Source organism: Geotrypetes seraphini, chromosome 8 (assembly GCF_902459505.1).
Source record: "Geotrypetes seraphini chromosome 8, aGeoSer1.1, whole genome shotgun sequence".
In the NCBI taxonomy this organism is placed as follows: domain Eukaryota; kingdom Metazoa; phylum Chordata; class Amphibia; order Gymnophiona; family Dermophiidae; genus Geotrypetes; species Geotrypetes seraphini.
In genome coordinates, this window is record NC_047091.1 from 12327303 (window position 1) to 12345349 (window position 18047).

At 43.2% G+C, this 18047-nt stretch overlaps 1 protein-coding gene across 1 annotated transcript in view; it reads left to right on the plus strand.

Annotated features, from left to right (window-relative positions):
• Nucleotides 1-404: 404 nt before the first annotated feature.
• The window catches only part of SERINC2 (serine incorporator 2), a 58821-nt gene continuing 41178 nt past the window's right edge, over nt 405-18047 (plus strand). Inside the window, exon 1 of the mRNA XM_033957228.1 lies at nt 405-565. Coding sequence (XP_033813119.1) covers nt 527-565 — 39 coding nt within the window. The 5' untranslated portion in view covers nt 405-526. The remainder of the gene's footprint in view (nt 566-18047) is intronic.

Consider the following 18047-nt stretch of genomic DNA (forward strand, 5'->3'; position numbering starts at 1 on the left):
GACGGATTGAGAGATCCGGGTTTTACTTCCACTGAAAGCAACGAGGACGGATTGAGAGATCCGGGTTTTACTTCCACTGAAAGCAACGAGGACAGATGAGAGATCCGGGGTTTATTCCCATTGCTTTCAATGGAAGTAAAACCCGGATCTCGCAATCCAGGTTCCCAGACAAGTGGGAGGGAAAGCTAAGACACCCCACACAACCAGCAGACCGAACGCCCCGAAGATCCGGAATCAGCCGAAGACGAACCCAACAGCCGGAGGCGGAACTTTCCGAAGAGCCGGAAACAGCCGAAAGGCGACAGTTCCCCGAGGCATTCCGAGTGGGCGGGGCAGGAGCCTCCTCGAGAGCCGCCGAGATCATTGGGAGCCAGCGGAGTGGGTGGAGCCATCGTCCCGGAGGGGCGGAGTTGTGCCATCTCTCCCTCCCCCCTCCGAGCATTCTCGGCAAAGGTAGCAACGCTGGAACCTGTGCGAGCGGCCGGAGCGGAGCTCGGAGTCCTGATCCCGGAGAGCAGCCGCCGGCATGGGAGCGTGTCTGGGAATCTGCTCCGTCCTCAGTTGCGTGAGTGCCCTGTAACCCCCTCTCCCCCCCCCCCCGCTATTATTCCGCTTTCCGGGGGCTCCGTACGGTCCAAATAACCCCCACGGGGGACTTAACCCCCCGGCACCATCTCTCATGCTTTGTGATCTGAAAATAGGAGCGACTTAAAAGGGAAAAAGTTTCTTCCCATCTTGATAACTTGGTGGAAAAAGAATCGCTTTTTCCCTCCCCAATGAACTTGACTCTTTCTAGGCATTTGGTACAGTTGTCATCTCCGCCCCCCGCCCCCCCCCCCAAAAAAAAAAATAATACAAAAAAGAAAAACCCAAGGGAAACTTTCAAACTTTGAAAGACATATATTTTTGTCCTAAAACGAAATTATTCAGGAACTTTGAAAAGCTTGAATTGAATCTTGTGATAAAAAAAAAAAGATTCGGTTAACAGTTTTAAAGTGTTTTTATTTGTTCTAAACATTTTTTGAAAATTGGTTCCTTCAAATTCAGCTCCTGCGATGTTTTAGGTTTCAATTGCTTGTGCTGGGTTTATATGTTGTGAAAACAAAAGTACTTTTCGTTTGTTGTTGGGTTTTTTTTTTTTTAAATTTATAATATTTTATTGAAGAAATCCACTAAATATACAATAATATAATACAATAAAATAGTCATTACATTAAAATTCATCATATTAATTTCCATCAAATGGCTTTTTTATGAACAAAACAAAAAATAAATATATTTCCAAATTACCCGTTACATCTCTCAATACCCTCCCCCTATTTCCTTCTCCCCTTTTCCCCTCTCCTCCCCCCATAATGTTTCTTTAAACGTCTGATGTAGTGCGTGCATAACAAGGGACAAAATGATTGCGGGCGGGGACGTGAAACGAAAGACATTATTCACGATGAAGGAGTTTGCTCTGTTTTGGAAGTTCTCGAACACGTATTGCTCCCACAGAGTGAACCCCTTGTTCTTCAGAAATGTTTTGAGCCTGTATACTAAGCTGCTCTTAGCATATATAATCTGAAAACGTCATTTTAACATGGAGAAGACGGTGTATATCGGACAAATATATTATTTTTGTTAAATTAAAGTTTCTACTCATTTATCCCTTCCCATCTTTCATTGTTGGTCTTTTTTAAAAAGAAGCTGTTAATTTTGTTTGGATAGGAATGGCCTAGTGGTTACCCGCCATGGGCTAAAAAGTAGTTGTGGTAAGGGCGGATAGCATAGCTGGTTTTAAGAAAGGTTTGGACAAGTTCCTGGAGGAAAAGTCCATAGTTTGTTATTGAGAAAGACATGGGGGGAAGTCACTGCTTGCCCTGAATCGGTAGCATGGAATATTGCTACTCCTTGGGTTTTGGCCAGGTATTAGTGACCTGGATTGGCCACGGTGAGAACGGGCTACTGGGCTTGATGGACCATCCAGAGTTCAAATCCCAGTTTCTTCAGTGAAGTACAATGTGGCCTGGGACAAGTTGCTTCATCTCCCATTGTCTCAGATACCCACTAGATTGCGAACTATTGCTGTATCTAAATTCAAATCTTGTAAGTCAGCTCGAGCATCATTTGGAAAGGTGGTCAACAAGTTAAAATTGAATTACTCCAGACATCCTCAACAGTCCAGAATGCTGTTAGAATACCCCACATTGAGACTTTTAAGATCTATGTATCCCTAATTTTGCATTGTAGGTCATGGAATTGGCAACCAAACAGCTGTGTTAAAATTATGTTTATATAACAAGTGCCTGGTCTGCCATCTTGGTCTTCACCCCCAGTGGCATCCACTAGAAAGCGTTCTTGAATTGCAAAGCAATCAAGTGATCTGATTTTTGGAGGAAGACTAGCCCAGCAGACTTTCAGACACTGCTCCTGAAAATATATTCCACCATTAGTTCAAAAATGGTGGGCAACTCCATCAATAGCACCTGTGTTTTTCATCCCCGCCAGGGAAATGCTGGTCTCTTTCAGGCAATTGATAATAGACAGTTAGATGGTAGTAATTCATGTAACATTTAGTTTTGATTGGTGTTTTGTGTTAGTTTTCTTGAAGGATGAAGTCTTTATGGAGTGCATGTGTTGAAAGTGTGTCAGTTTATATACAGTTTATTGTTTGAATAGAGGTCAGTAGAATTCTAATATTTAATTATAATGTTGTAATAAATAATATGATTTAATGTATTAATAATTGGGAGGGTGGGGAAAGTGGCTGTTTTCTTTACTATTTGTGTATTATGGTGTATTTTATGCAATCTGTTAAGGTTATATTATTTGTAATGCATTGCCAAGGTTTGGAAAATAAATAAAGAATTACAAAAAAAGAATTCTAGCCTGGTCTGTGCTAAGAGCTGCCCGATTCGAATCAATTCACCGATTCACTTTGGTTGAATTGATTCGAATCAATTCGATCTGGAAAAAAAATCAGCTTCACTGATTTCAGTGCAGGCCCAGCGTCACGGTCTGGGAGCTTTTCCATAACGGCAGCCTTCACAACTCATTGCTCTTTTTGGCGTTGGGCCTTCCTCTCTGCCAAGGCCTACCTTCGTGGAAACAAGAAGTAGGTGGAACCTGATGGTGTGTGTGGGGAGGAGGTGACAAAGAAAGAGAGCAAATGAGAGAGGGAGGGAAGTGGGAAGGTAAAAGGGGGAGTTATCAAACCTCGAGGGGGGGCATGATAGATGGTACAAACCTCAGGGGGGGGAAAGGAAAAAAGATGCCTTACTACAGGGCAGGCAGGGAAGGAGATGGCCTGGAGACAGGAGAGAGATTAGATAAGGCAGTGGGGGAAAGGCTGAAGTCGAGGGAGAAAGAGAGAGATGTTGGGATAGGGGAGCTGGAAGAGCAGAGGGAAGATAGAGAGTGAAATGAGGAAAAAGGAGTGGGAAAGATGCTAAATTCACAAATGGAGAAAAGAAAGAGAGATGCTTGCCCTGGGATGAGGAGTGTAGGAGGAGAAAGGGAAAATCTGGACAGAAGGAGAGGCAAGGCTACAGGGGGAGGGATGGGACATAGTGGATGGAAGGACAGAGAGAGAGAGGGCAGATGCATGGAAGAGGTGAGAAGACTGACTCTGGATGGAAAGAAGATGATTAAAGCAGAAATGACAAAAGGTAGAAAAAAAGCTTTATTGTAACTGTATTGATAACACTTCCCCCTCCCCATTCGCAGTTTCCGCACTCGCGATTTCACATAATCGTGATTTTTTTGGAGGGAGGGGGGAACCCCCCCATATTTTTGCCTTCACCCCGGCATCCCGGCCTTACCTGGTAGTCTAGTGGGCTTTCGGGGCAGGAGCGATCTTCCTACGCTCTTGCCCCGTGCAGATTGCCAATAGGAAATGGCTGCCGATGGCTGCCCTGAGCTCCCGCCGTAGTCTCGAGAGACTATGGGAACTCACGGCAGTCAATTCCTATTAGCGATCTGCACGGGGCAGAAGCGTAGGAAGATCGCTCCTGCCCCAAAAGCCCGCTAGACCACCAGGTAAGGCCAGGATGCTGGGGGAAGGCGGGAGGGAGGCAGGGGTGGGTCAGAGCTGGATATTCGCGGTCCGGCTCTGCCCCTTTCCCCCCGAATAACGAGGGAGATGTGTAAATGTTGTTTATAAATAGAAAATGGTAAAAAGTAATCTTTTTATTAGACTAATTTTGATACAATAACAGCAGTATACTGTATTCTGTACTGACCTGAAGAATGAGGTTTTGACCTCTGAAAGCTAATATAAAAATGGATTAGTCCAATAAAATTGTATTTTCTTATTTTTGTTTTATTTCTTTTTGTTAATTTGTAAAGTGGTGATTGTCAGCATTTTAAAATTTACATCTGCTGTCTTTATATTTTGTACAGTATTAGGGGACATGTGTTACTGTTTCTGTGGTGGTGCATTGTATGCAGAGTATGACTTCTTGGCTGTTCAGTTTAACTTTTGTCTTCATATTTCTATCTTTAGTCTGTGATTACTTATTTCATGCTGTGCGAGGGTATATCTGTGTTCTGTGTGTATGAAAAGGACATCGTTTTCTGTTAACATTGACTTTGCAGGATTGATTTGCATTAATATGGCTTGTTTAACTTTACAATCAAAATCGATTCAACTTTAAACTTGAAAAGTGAATCGAATCAAAAATTGATTCAATAGGCCAAATCAAATAGAATCTAATTTTTTATCCTCTGAATTGGGCAGCTCTAGTCTGTGCATCTTAGGACCATGGTGCATCTGGTTTGGCTGACAAAATCTGGAGAAATGTCTACTGTAGTCTCCAAAGCAGTTTTGGTGTGATTTTTCTGACTGTATGTTTGTGCTTGTAACTTTATAATGGAACTGTGAATATCATACATAATAGCCCATGGCTAAGAGAAGGCTAAATTGTTTGGTATCAACTGCATTTGATAAAACAAGGCTTTGAATGTTACAAATATTTTGCAAAAAGGAAAAAAAAAGTACTTTGGAAGGCAAGGGAGAGGAGACAGAGAGACAGGCAGGCAGACAGAGAGAGACAGGCAGGCAGACTGATACAGGCAGACAAACAGAGACACACACATACAGTTTGCTCTGTGGTTACAATTACATTGTTTTTCATGTTATATACAGGTACTTATTTTATACCTGGGGCAATAAGGGTTTTAGAGCCTTGCCCACACAGTCACAAAGAGCTGCGGTGAGAATTGAACCCAGATTCCCCTGAAATTCTGTGGTTAACATCATGTGCTAACCCACGTTATTTTGCTGTACATTTCCTGCGCTGCTAGATGAATTTATACAGGCACAAATGCATTCATCTATTTATTTGGATTTAGCGGACATCTTTATTCAATAATAATTCAAGATGAGTTACATTTCAGGTTCTGTGAGTATCTCCCTGCCCAAGAAGAGCTCACAATCTAATTTGTACATAAGGCAGTGAAGCTTAAGTGACTTGCCAAGTACCTCCTTTGTGATTTGACCAAAGCTCCTCTGGATGACCAATCACTAGGGCTCCTCTTCCACTCCGTTATGTATAGAACAGTGTGTCCCAAACTGTGTGCTGTGGCCCGGCAGTTTCCAGGTGTGCCGTGAAGTGCTGACGAGGAGGAGAGGTGCCGGCACCGGATTGCTGCTTACAAGATGTGCCTCTCGCAGCGCAGCGAGAGGCACATCCTGAGGTCAGTCAACTGGCGCCGCCTCCTCCTCCTCACCGGCGCCTCTTCTCATCGCCTCTCCTTCTGCAGCACCCCCTCACCGGCGGTAATAGGAGGCTCGGGGCCGCGGCTGGAAGCATCCGCGCATGCGCGGACGTAGCCATGATGACATCTCACATGTGTGACATCATCGCGTCAACATTTATTTAAATTTATTTTAAAATTTCTATGCCGTTTAAAACTTAACGGTTTATATAATTTGCATACATAATTTTAAAACAAAAACATAATAAAATAAACCTACAAACAATCTTTAGAAAAATTTTAAAACAAAAACATAATAAAATAAACCTACAAACAATCTTTAGAAATCCTGTGTACAAAATAATACCATAGCTTGCATAGTAAAGATCATGAATAAGTGATCAACAGAGAATGACACGGGGGAAAAAAATTGTCCCCGTCACCGCCCCATCCCCGCGACCACCATCCCTGTACCCGTGACCAGCGTCCCCGTCCCGTCCCTGCGACCACCGTCCCCCGAAGCATCCATACAAGCATCATACAATATTAATTAATCATATTAATTCATTATGGTAACCACAAAATTAAAAGAAACACAAAGCACACTGTATGCAGCGAAAATGCTAATTATCATTGGTGTCACCGTTCCAGACAGAGTTAGGATTATCCTAACCCCGGTTGCCATTCCAGCAGCAATGGAAGCACCGATCAAGGCTACGTAAGCAGATAAACATCTTCTAACACTGCCTTCCCTGTCAGTTTTGCATCTCACGATCTCAAGTGACACAGCTTTCTGATATCTGAATCAAGTTTCTCTTTATTTGCTATACTGTTTGAGGGCCCAAACGACTAGGATGAACTTCTCCTTCATATTAAAAATCAATCCACCACCCTTTCTTTCAAGAAACTGCTTCAACTATCACCTCTTCTCAGAAGCTTTTGGTTCTGTGACCCTGTAGCTTTCTCCTGCCCCTCTTTCTTTTCTCAATACTCCCTACTCTCCTATTACACCCTCCTCCTCTTTTCATCTACATTTTCTTCCACCATTTTGATATTTGTAAGCTGTATTGATGCCTCTCCAGGCCCTTTGGCAATATATCAAGTGTTATAATATAAATAAATAAATATAATTAAACCGCAAAGGAGCATTCACAGAAGGGGCTTCACTGACTTCCGGTGATTTCTAGGATTCATTTTAAATGTACCTGCCTAATTTTCAAGATCCTACATGGCATTCTTCTTCCCCTAATCTAATCCCACTATCCTGGAACTCTTCGAGACCTGACACTACCAGATCCGCCCACAAACTCAAACTATCTTTCCCCTCGTTAAAAGGCGTCATGTATGCAGGTAAATTACAGAAATCCCTTTTCTTCAAATTCACTGAGCTTCGGAATAACCTCCATGCCCCGCTGCGGAACCTAGGCTCATCCCAATTATTCCGAAAGCATCTGAAAACCTGGCTTTTCTCCAAAACGTAAAGTTATCTAATTAAAATGTAAAGCTAGCTATCCTCTTCATAACCTCCAATTTCTTATTATGTCCTTCCCTCATTTATTGAATGACCTGTAAACCGTGCCGAGCTCTATCTTTATTTAGATGATGCGCTATACAAACTTAAGGTTTAGTTTAGGTTCTCTTCCTCTCTTTTTTTTTTTTTCTCTCTCTCTTCCTCTATTTTTCTCTCTCTCTCTTTTTCTCTCTCTTTCTCTCTTTTTTTCTGTCTCTCTTCCTCTCTTTTTTTCTGTCTCTCTTCCTCTCTTTTTTTCTCTCTCTCTTCCTCTCTTTTTTTCTCTCTCTCTTCCTCTCTTTTTTTTCTCTCTCTCTTCCTCTCTTTTTTTCTCTCTCTCTTCCTCTCTTTTTTTCTCTCTCTCTTCCTCTCTTTTTTTCTCTCTCTCTTCCTCTCTTTTTTCTCTCTCTCTTCCTCTCTTTTTTTCTCTCTCTCCTCTCTCTCTTTTTTTCTCTCTCTCTTCCTCTCTTTTTTCTCTCTCTCTTCCTCTCTTTTTTCTTTCTCTCCCTCTTTTTTTCTTTCTCTCTTCCTCTCTTTTTTCCTCTCTCTCTCTTTCTTCTCTCTTCCTCTCTTTCTCTTTCTCATTAAAAGGCATCATGTATGCAGGTAAATTAAGGAAATCCCTTGTCTTCAAATTTACTGAACTTTGGAATAACCTCCCTGTCCCGCTGCGGAACATAGGCTCATCCCAATTATTCCGAAAGCATCTGAAAACCTGGCTTTTCTCCAAAACGTAAAGCTATCTATTTAAAATGTAAAGCTAGCTTTCCTCTTCATAACCTCTAATTTCTTATTATGTCCTTCCCTCATTTATCTTTATGGTTTCTTCACCGTGCCATTGAGGAAAATTATTGACTAGAAAAAGGCACCTACAAATAACTGCGTCTTAAGTAATTTTCTAAACATGCCCTTTTCACGGCAGTTTTGTATCTGAGCCACCAAGAAGTTCCATATCTTAACTCCTGCACAACAAAAAGTCATTTTTACCAGTCTCAACAAGGCTTGGATTCACAGTCGTCTAAAGTAAAGCTAGATTCTCAGAGCGCAATGATCTTTTTGGTGTATAGCTAAGTATATTATTTTTAAACAATTCTTGAATGTTTCCATATAAGAATTGATGACAAATCATTACTGCTCATTTACGGGTGTCCTCCAGCCACGGCCGCAAGATTAGCGTACCGTATCTTAAAATGTTTGCGACACACTGGTCCAGAAAGTTTGCTTTTAACGTGAGCGAGAGCCAGATCAACCTGGGGGGAAGGGACGGGCTTATATTTATAAGGAAAGGGGCATAGTTTGATTGCTAATTTGGATAAAATTGTCCATAAATGTGGACAAAAACAACAAGGAAAGACAAAGAAGATACCTTAAACAACCCAAATAAGTCCTTATTCAAAACAATAAGTCCCAACAAGGATCCCAGTTTCGGCCCCCAAAGTCCTCCACTGCGGCCCTCAAACAGTTCACCGACGTGCTCTTCAAATCCTGTAAATGCGTTCATTTCAATCTCGCCCACTTGATATAGTGACGGCAAACAACCTCTTTAAGTGGGTTACTCGGGTGTCTCAATTATGGAATTTTCTATTGTTGACAATCCAAAATAAAGTGAGAGGGTTTTAAAAAAATATATCCTTGAATTGATATGCAATCGGTCTTAATTTTGAATGTTTAATACCCAGTCTGAACAGGTAGGCCAAGGCGGTTTACAAAATTAGTAGCTTATGTAAGCTTGCGGGCTCTCGGAGCTTTCTCGTATTCCTACTGCAGTCCTTTATATGAAAAGGTTGGCGACCACCACCTTAAATCATATATGATTAGGACCGAACAGCATGCCAACTTGTATGGATATATTGGCAAAATTATGTATCGAGATAGTCATAACTTATATGGATCATAGCCAGCATCTGCAACGAGAGAGTTGAGGGGTGAGAGGAAGAGAGAAATGTTGGCCTTTCTGTAAGCCAGTTGTCCATAAACCTGTCCTGAAGGAATCCCAGCCAGTCAGGTTTTCAGGATATCCACGATGAATATTCATGAGTTAGATTTGCATGCGCTGCCTCCGTTGTAAATCTGACTCGCAAGTATAATATTCATTATGGATATCCTGAAAACATGATTCGGTACATAGAGAATGACACAGTGGCAAAATTAGCCCCCACGGATAACTGCGGGAAACTAACTCCATGTCATTCTTTAAGGAGAGAGGAAAGAATCGGGATCTGAATGGGCACAACCACTGACCCTCAAGCCTTGTATTGAAGGATGCTGGTGTAGGAGGGCTGAGGTTGAGATAGACACTAGAGAATGACACTGAGGGGAGTGTGTGCTGCAGTGGTTAGAGCTACAGTCTCGGCACCCTGAGGTGGTGGGTTCAAATCCCTCACTGCTCCATGTGATTCTGGGCAAGCCACTCCCCTCATAGAGCCTCCCAGGACAGATAGGGAAATATGATAAAGTACCTGAATGTAAACCACTTAGAATATAAGTGGTATAGAAAAAATAAAATAAAAATAAAGACCATAAGCGTTGCCATACTGGGGCAGACTCAAAGTCCATCAAGCCCAGAATCCTGTTTCCAACAGTGGCCAACCCAGATCCCAAGTGCCTGGCAGAAACCCAAAGAGTAGCAACATTCCAGAGCCGAGATTGTGATGTCATAATGCCTCATTCCACCATGGCCTAAGAGCCAACCTCATCAATGATGTCACAATGGTTTCATTATCCTATGCTTGGCTCGCATAAGAATCGGAGTATGAATGGGCCCAGCCACTGACCCTCAAGCCTTGTATTGAAGGATGCTGATGTTGATAGAACAGTGGTCTCAAACTCAAACCCTTTGCGGGGACACATTTTGGATTTGTAGGTACTTGGAGGGCCACAGAAAAAATAGTTAATGCCTTATTAAAGAAATGACAATTTTGCATGAGGTAAAACTCTTTATAGTTTATAAAACTTTCCTTTATAGGAAAGATATATAAACTATAAAGAGTTTTACCTCATGCAAAATTGTCATTTCTTTAATAAGACATTAACTATTTTTTCTGTGGCCCTCCAAGTACTCTTATTTTTTTCTGCAGCACTCACATTTAAAGTTCAATATCTTTTCTTTCTCAAAACTGGCACATTTCAATCACTAAATTGAAAATAAAATCATTTTCCTACCTTTGTTTGGTAATTTCATCAGTCTCTGGTTGCACTTTATTCTTCTGACTGTGCATCCAATACTTCTTCCCTTCTTTCAGCCTCCTGTATGCTTCCTCTCCTCCAGACCTCATTCCCTCCCCCAACTTTTTCTTTCTTTCTTTGTCTGTCTTTCTCTGATTCCGTGCCCCATTTTTTGCTTTGTTTCTGGTTCCCTGCCCCCCTCCTTCTTTCTTCCTTCCTCCGTGCCCCATTTTTTGCTTTTTTTTCTGGCTCCCTGTCCCTACCCCACCTTCTTTCTTTATTTCTTCCTTCCTTCCTGCCCTCCCCCATGCCACCGCCGCCGCGGAATAGGCTGCTGCTGCTGCCGCTATCGGGAACAGGCCATCTCCCTGCTTCTCTTCTGCACGGGGCCGACCAACTCTCGTTCCTGATGTCAATTCTAACGTCGGAAAGGACATTCCGTGCAGCCAGGCAGCGATTGGCTTGCCAGAACGTCCTCTCGACGTCAGAATTGACGTCGGGCTGCCAGAGTTGGTCGGCCCTGCAGGGAAAAGAACAGTGGACCGCCCCCCCCCCCCCCTTGGTACGCCACTGGAGCAGCAGCGTGTCTGGCCAGCTCGTTCGTTCAAAGCCGCGGGTGGCGGCTCCTTGCGAGATCTGATGTTGTGACATCAGAAAGGCTTCCGATGCAGGAGTGGATAGCGCAAGGAGCCGCCAACCCGCAGCTTTGAGCGAACGAGCCGGCTGCTGCTCCAAAAGGAAGAGAATGATGGCCTCCAGACCGCGGGCCGCAAATAAAACCTGGAGAGCCACATGCGGCCCGCGTGTTTGAGACCGCTGATGTAGAAGGACTGAGGTTGAGATAGACGCTAAAGAATGACACGGCATGGTTATCCGTGTGGATTGGAGCGGTGATGAATTTTGTCACAGTGCCATTCTGTCCTAGGGTTTCGCCTAGGTTTGGGAACTACAGCTCTAAGCAAAAGACTGTAATGTTATTCCCCATATTTATATAAGTATTCTTCCTTGTGTACGGTTAGAGACATTTAATTACAAGCTGCAGCAGTACCAGGTTTTCCTCTGTATTAGTCCTGCCGGGGGGGGGAAAAACAAAAGACAGGTGACCAAACAGGTTTTTTCCTCGTTCCACAGAAACTTAGTCAAGTCGCACTGATCTATATTTTCTCAGACACAGTAACCTGCCCTCTTTTGCCCCACCTTGGAAGCAGAGTACGTTCCTGATAGCAAGATGTGTTCATAGTCTCCTTCCGCTTTCAGTCACATGCGCTGGCTTGTGAAATCAGTAGGTCACAGTTCCTAGTGAAATATTATCAGTGTTCAGGAAAGGGCAGAAGGGGGTGTGACCGTTGAGCGTGTGCCTGTGACGAGCTGGTGCACTAAAGCATCCGAAATTTTTAATTGATGCCGAGAAACAGGTGTAACAGATCTCCCTGTTGTACTTGGTCGCTGTTGTAATGCGTAGGTAGGCGTGTCTCTGACCAGTGTCGCATTACCACGGCTGGGCTGATTTCAGCTCCTGATAAAAAAATGTCTCTAGGCAGGTTGTCGGCTTCCCCCCTGCCATCTTGTGCAGTATTTGACTCTATTGCAGACCGTTGGCCGCTTTCAAATTGAGAATGCGTTTTCATGTGTTCTCGAGGGTGGAGGTTGGTCTGGGGGTGGTGAAATAAGCAGCTCAGTGGTGAGGAATCTACTTAGTTTTTCAAAGTAAAAACTTAAAAACATTATAATATATGGTAAATAATTAATAGTGTACATTTATTTATTTGTTCAGGCTCTGGGGAAGGTGCTGCCTCTGCACCCAGAAGTCATGAGATCAAATCCCAGTACTGTATGCAGAGAAAATGTTAATTATAGTTTATACTCGGGGAGTTTTTTTTTCCCAAAGAGGTCAAGGCAAATGACTTTAAAATCTGCAATGTCACCTCGGTATCGACTATAGAAAAACAGACAAATACTCTATAGTGTAAAATATAGACAGCAGCAGATATAAATTCTCAAAATCGACACATTTTGATCACTAAATTGAAAATAAAATCATTTTTCCTACCTTTTGTTGTTTGGTGATTTCATGAATCTCTGGTTGCATTTCCATCTGCCTTCTACACGCTTTCTCTCCTCCAGACCTCATTCCCTTCTCCAACCAACATCTCTCTCTGTCCCTCTATGAGTCCAACTTTTCTTCCTCTCTCCTCCACCCCTGTTGGTAACATGTTCACTCTCTCTCACTGTCCATCTGTCCATCTCTAATTCCCTCCCTTGCTGCAAAGAGAGAGAGAGAGATCCAGGGTGCATTTCTCCCATCCCTCTCTTCTGCCACATACAACATTTCCCCTCTCAACATTTCCCGCAGATCATGTGCATTTCTCACCACTCTCCACCAGCTCCTTGCCCATTTCTCCAACACCATGCCACATCTTCCCTCCATGACTATGTCCAACATTCCTCCACCTTGCATCCTCTTCAATCTGTCCCTCTGTTCCTTCTCCACCACCATATCCACCACTTCTCCCTCTCAACCTTCTCTTCCCCGTGTATCTCTGCCTCAATCTTCTCTGTCTCTCTATGCCCAACAATTTTCCTCTTTCTTCCTTTCCCCATGTACACCATCTCTTTCCCTCTCACTCACACACTCATGCCCAACAATTCTCCTTTTCTATTTGCCCCCCCCCTTCTGTGTCTCGAGTTTGTGCCCCTTCCCTGCCTTCCAGCCTTTGTCCCAAATTTGTGCCCCTCCCATGTTCCAACGCTCTCCTTCTCCTCCCCCCCTTTCTCCCTTTGTTCCATGATCATGTCCCCTTTCTCCCTTACTTGCTCGCTCAAAGGCAGCACTCGCTCCCTTCAGGGCCGTCCAGCTGGGATGCTCCTTCCTGACTTCAGACATCAGAGAGAAGGCTTCTGGGTCAGCCACGTGCAGTGTCTAAGAGCTGCTACCCCGCATCCCTGCAACAAGTGCGGCTGAAGGCAGGAAGGAACAGCCCACCTGGAAGGAAGTAACTGGGATCCCCCACTAATCTGCAAGGCTTCCCTCTGATGTTAGCTCTGTCTCCGGAGGGAAGCCTTCTGGGTCAGCTTCAGCCCGGAGGGGAGCATTAAGTTGGAGGGCATGGGATCCCTGGCAGCAGTGTCCATTAAGAGAAGAGGGGCGAGAGACCCACGCAGTGCCATGTATCCCTAAGGGTACGTGTACCACATGAGTAGGGAATTTTCAACACAATCCTTGGACATATTAACCAGCTTGATTTTCAGGATATTCACAATAAATACAGAGGAGAGCAATGTATATATAATATATGCATTCATTGTAGGTATCCTGTAGTGTATACCTGTTGGGTTGAATGTGTCATGAGGACTGGGTTGAAAATCCCTACTCTAGAACCATGCTGTCAAGAAATGCTTGCTTTTGGGTGGATGCTTGAGCACCCCTAATAGTTAACAAATTACTTGATTGTGTCCAGAGACGGGTGACTTCCGCCGGGTTTAGCACTCTGAGTCATTTTGAAAAGTTGGCTCCTATGATGGTGTATATGTTGAGGTTTATTGAAATATTTCTCTCATATTAGCTTCCGAGTGTGATTTAAAATAATGTGTGATAACAGGCACTTTGGGTTATCACATTGCTTCGAAAACCTGACCCAGTGACCTGAATAGCCTGTTGTGTTTTCAGGCTGAATATAGATAAGAAAAATTTGCATACGGTGGGAATCCGAATATGCAGATCTATCCCATGGTTATTGAGGCCAGGATTTTCAAACACCCGCCTTAAAAAGCGACGGTCTGCTACCGCAGCCGTTTTGATACCGAATCTAAAAACCCGAGACATTCTTAAAAAATTGCACATGCAAATAAGATCGGCAGCGAGGATTTCCTATATTTGCATGTGCCCATCGTTGATAGGCACATGCGCAGAAAAAGGCCATTAAAAGAGACCCCCTACTCTCCTGCTGCACTATTGGATGAATGGAAGGGAGAGGAGGGGAGAAGCAACATCAACTTTTTTTCAATTGCGCATAAAACATGCCTCTCTCTCCAAAAAACTACTGCAATTCAGGTAAATCTTGTAATTTTGTTTTTAATGTAAAATTTAATCAAGACCCGCAGCCAGAAACACACCCGCTGGCCCGGAACGTCCTTTCCGACGTTAGAATTGACGTCGGGCAGTGAGAGTTGGTTGGCCCCGCGGGGAAGAAAAGCAGGGAGGGCAAACTCGGCACCGGCCTGTTCCTGATGGCGGCAGTGGCAGCCTTTCCCCGGCGGCGGTGGCAGCAGCATGCTTCCCAATGGCGGTGGCATGGGGGAGGGCAGGGAGAAAGGAAGAAAGAAAGGAGGGGGGACAAAGAGCCAGAAAGAAAGAAAGGGGGCAGGGTGAAACAAAGAAAGAAGGAAAAACATGGGGCACGGAGAGAGAGAAAGACAGACATAGAGAAAGAAAGGGGGCATGGAGAGAAAGAAGGGGGCAAAGTGAAAGAAAGTTTGTTTTTAGTTTGTGATTATTCCATATTGGGCGAGGGTGTATCTCTGTTCTGTGTGTATGAAAAGAACATAGTTTTCAGTTGGCATTGACTGCAGGATCAATTGACTGTGTGGGATCTGGCTTGTTTAGTTTTACAATGTATGTGTTGGTGTTCTAGTGCTCACTGCAGTGTTTAAGATGCTGCCTTTTCCTAGGTACACTCTTGTTGTGCGATATGTGGATTGTTACTAAAAATCATATTTTTCATATAGATGGGGAGGGTCAAAAATTGATGGGCCCCGGGTGTCACATATGCTAGGTACACAACTGCCCATGTGTCACCTTGAATTTAGTGTTTATTTTAAATTCTTTATTGGTTTTATAAAGCATATAAAAAGTGCAACATTGAAACATTCAAATTATCAATAAACAGCACTTATCACTCTCTCCTCTCTTCAGGTCACTCATTTTGTACCTCTTGTAATCTTTTGTAAACCGCATAGAACAGATCTTATTCTAGAGACCAGACTGGTCATAGCGAAGAGTACTAGGAGAAGTATATTGAGGAGGCAGTTTTTAATGGCCCGATTGGTGGAAGAGGAAGGTCTTTACTGCTCTGCGGAAGGTCATTAGTGAGTCTAGCGACCTGGTCTGTGTGGGTAGTCGGTTTCATAGCCGAGGTAGGAAATGGCTGTAGGATCTTTTGTACGCCGTACTTATTTGGAGGGATCTCCCTGTGGGAACGCTGAGTCTTTGTTCCGCTTTGGAGCGGAGGGTGCGGTTCCCTCCCCATTCTGGATGTGCCTGCATAAAAATAAAAATAACTAAAATCTGGCGGGTAAATTAGTAATCGTTAAGGCATTTAACAAATGTATCCAATGGACTCCAAATGTCTTCAAAATTTTTGATCATTCCTGATTGCTCTGCTAACATTCTTTTATATCGGTAATATAAACAGAGCGTTTCCCACCAAAAAGTAAATTTTAGATGATCCCAGCTTTTCCAATTTCTAGTAATTAATTGTATGGCCACTATCTTTATTGCTATCAGTTGGACTTTTAGGTATCAACGATGTCCCAAATAGAATCACCCCATAGGACAATGGAATAGACACTCCTAACGGTCCTAAGACACAATTTATTTTGCCCCAAATTGATTTCCAGAAATTAAGTATCAGTGGACAATGAAATAAGAGATGGTCTAATGTCCCCAATTCAAAATGACAGTGCCAGCATCTATTAGATTTTGTATTGTCTAATTTCTGTAATTTTACTTACCCCCCTCATCTACGAAACTGCGCTAGCAGTTTCTAGCGCAGAGAGCCGCGCTGAACGGCCCGCGCTGCTCCCGACGTTCATAGGAACTCTGTGAGCGTCGGGAGCAGCACGGGCCATCCAGCGCGGCTCCCTACGCTAGAAACCGCTAGCTCAGTTTCGTAGAAGAGGGGGTTAATGTTAAAAGTAGCATTGTCTTTTATTTATGTGCACTGATCTTTTGTTTCTGTTTTCTGGATGTTTGGAGCTGAAACTCCAGAAATAAACTCCAGCAAATGCTTATGCAGACAGCACAGATGTGTATACATCTGTGTCGCTTCTCTACCCATTTTGTTGCTAAGTGTGGAATTTATTAGTATATAAAGTCTACTTGAATTTAGAAATTACATACTTGGCAAGAAAGAGTTCCAAAGGGCACTGCTTGACTAGTTGTTGGAACATTGGTTTTGCTTATGGTTGAAAATAGTCTGGTGCCTCTCGCTTTTAACCCTTTCAGGACCATAAGGATCGTAGGCCAATTTTTGTGGTTTTGATGACATTTTTATGGTAAAAAGGGCTTGCAGATGCCAAAAAATTGATTTTTTTTGTGAAATATCATTATTTTTATTTAAAAAAATCACACTTCTGGCTTATGGACAGTGTGGCAAGTGAATCTTCTCGTCAATCTAGCAACGACGCTAATGAATGAATGTCGGAACCAGTTTGTTTACATAAAGGCAGTATCATATGGAATCCGTACATATCAAATTTAGAAATGTAGACTATCCCAATCAAAATTGATAGGATTTTAAAGTTATGGGACAAATATGTCCCTTGGTCCTGAAAGGGTTAAGCCATTCTAGAAGCAGATTGGCTGCGTCCTGAATATAGCGAGACTTAACAGAAATATTAAGTGGAGCCAAAGGCTCCTTTTTTTTAATTTTTATTCCATGGGAATGAAGCCCAGTCCTACAGCTGGGCTTCGTTAAGGCACTTTGCCGCTCCAGTCTTTCTTTGACCTTTTCTTGGTTTCAACAAGTATTGCCCCATTTTCATCAGCTTGAGGGTATCAGGATGGAATGGAACAGGAATCAGTCCCTGCCCTAGATGGCTGCTTTGGGTAGCCACACAAAAATAGTTTTACATAATTTTATAAACCAAATAAGATCAGACAGACATGAACAAATAATCCTCAGAAAATCAACTGTAAAAAGAATGAAAGTCAAAAAAGGCTTATATCAAGAATCATGGGAAAGTTGCTGCTTGTTGAAGAACTTTCTTGCAAAAGCAATCAAAAATTATATTCTGTATAGCAGGGGTCTCAAAGTCCCTCCTTGAGGGTCGCAATCCAGTCGGCTTTTCAGAATTTCCCCAATGAATCTGCATGAGATCTATGTGCATGCACTGCTTTCAATGCATATTCATTGGGGAAATCCTGAAAACCTGACTGGATTGCGGCCCTTGTGGAGGAACTTTGAGATCCCTGCTGTATAGCAGACTTAAGTTTTCCATTTTAATTGTTTGGCTGTAACTAGAGTCTACTACTTTCTTGCAGAAGAAAATAGAGCAAGAGGTAAAGATCCTGAGAGGGGCCAGTTCCGTGCTTTGCTAATACTCCACCTGCTGTTACGAAGAAGGTTCTGGCTTCCTGGTTGGCTTTGGAGGGCTGCATTCATAAAGCCATCCTTGCAGAAAGTTAGTGACTGGGTGTAGAAACCATGAGACGGGATTCAGGAAGAAGCCCTGGTATATTTTCAGCCCGGGAACCATTGTTGCAATGATCAGGCTAGGGAGAAGGAGAGGAAAGATTTATTGAAACGGGAGGGGGGGGGGTCGGAATCACTAGGGAATTGTGAATAAGGTTTCATGGCACCAGGATCCTAATACCAGTTTTTAAAATGAGCTTGGAAGAGAGAGAAGTAAATACAGAAAAATATAAATAAGTAAACCATTAAACCCAATGAGGATTTGGAGACAGGAAATGAGC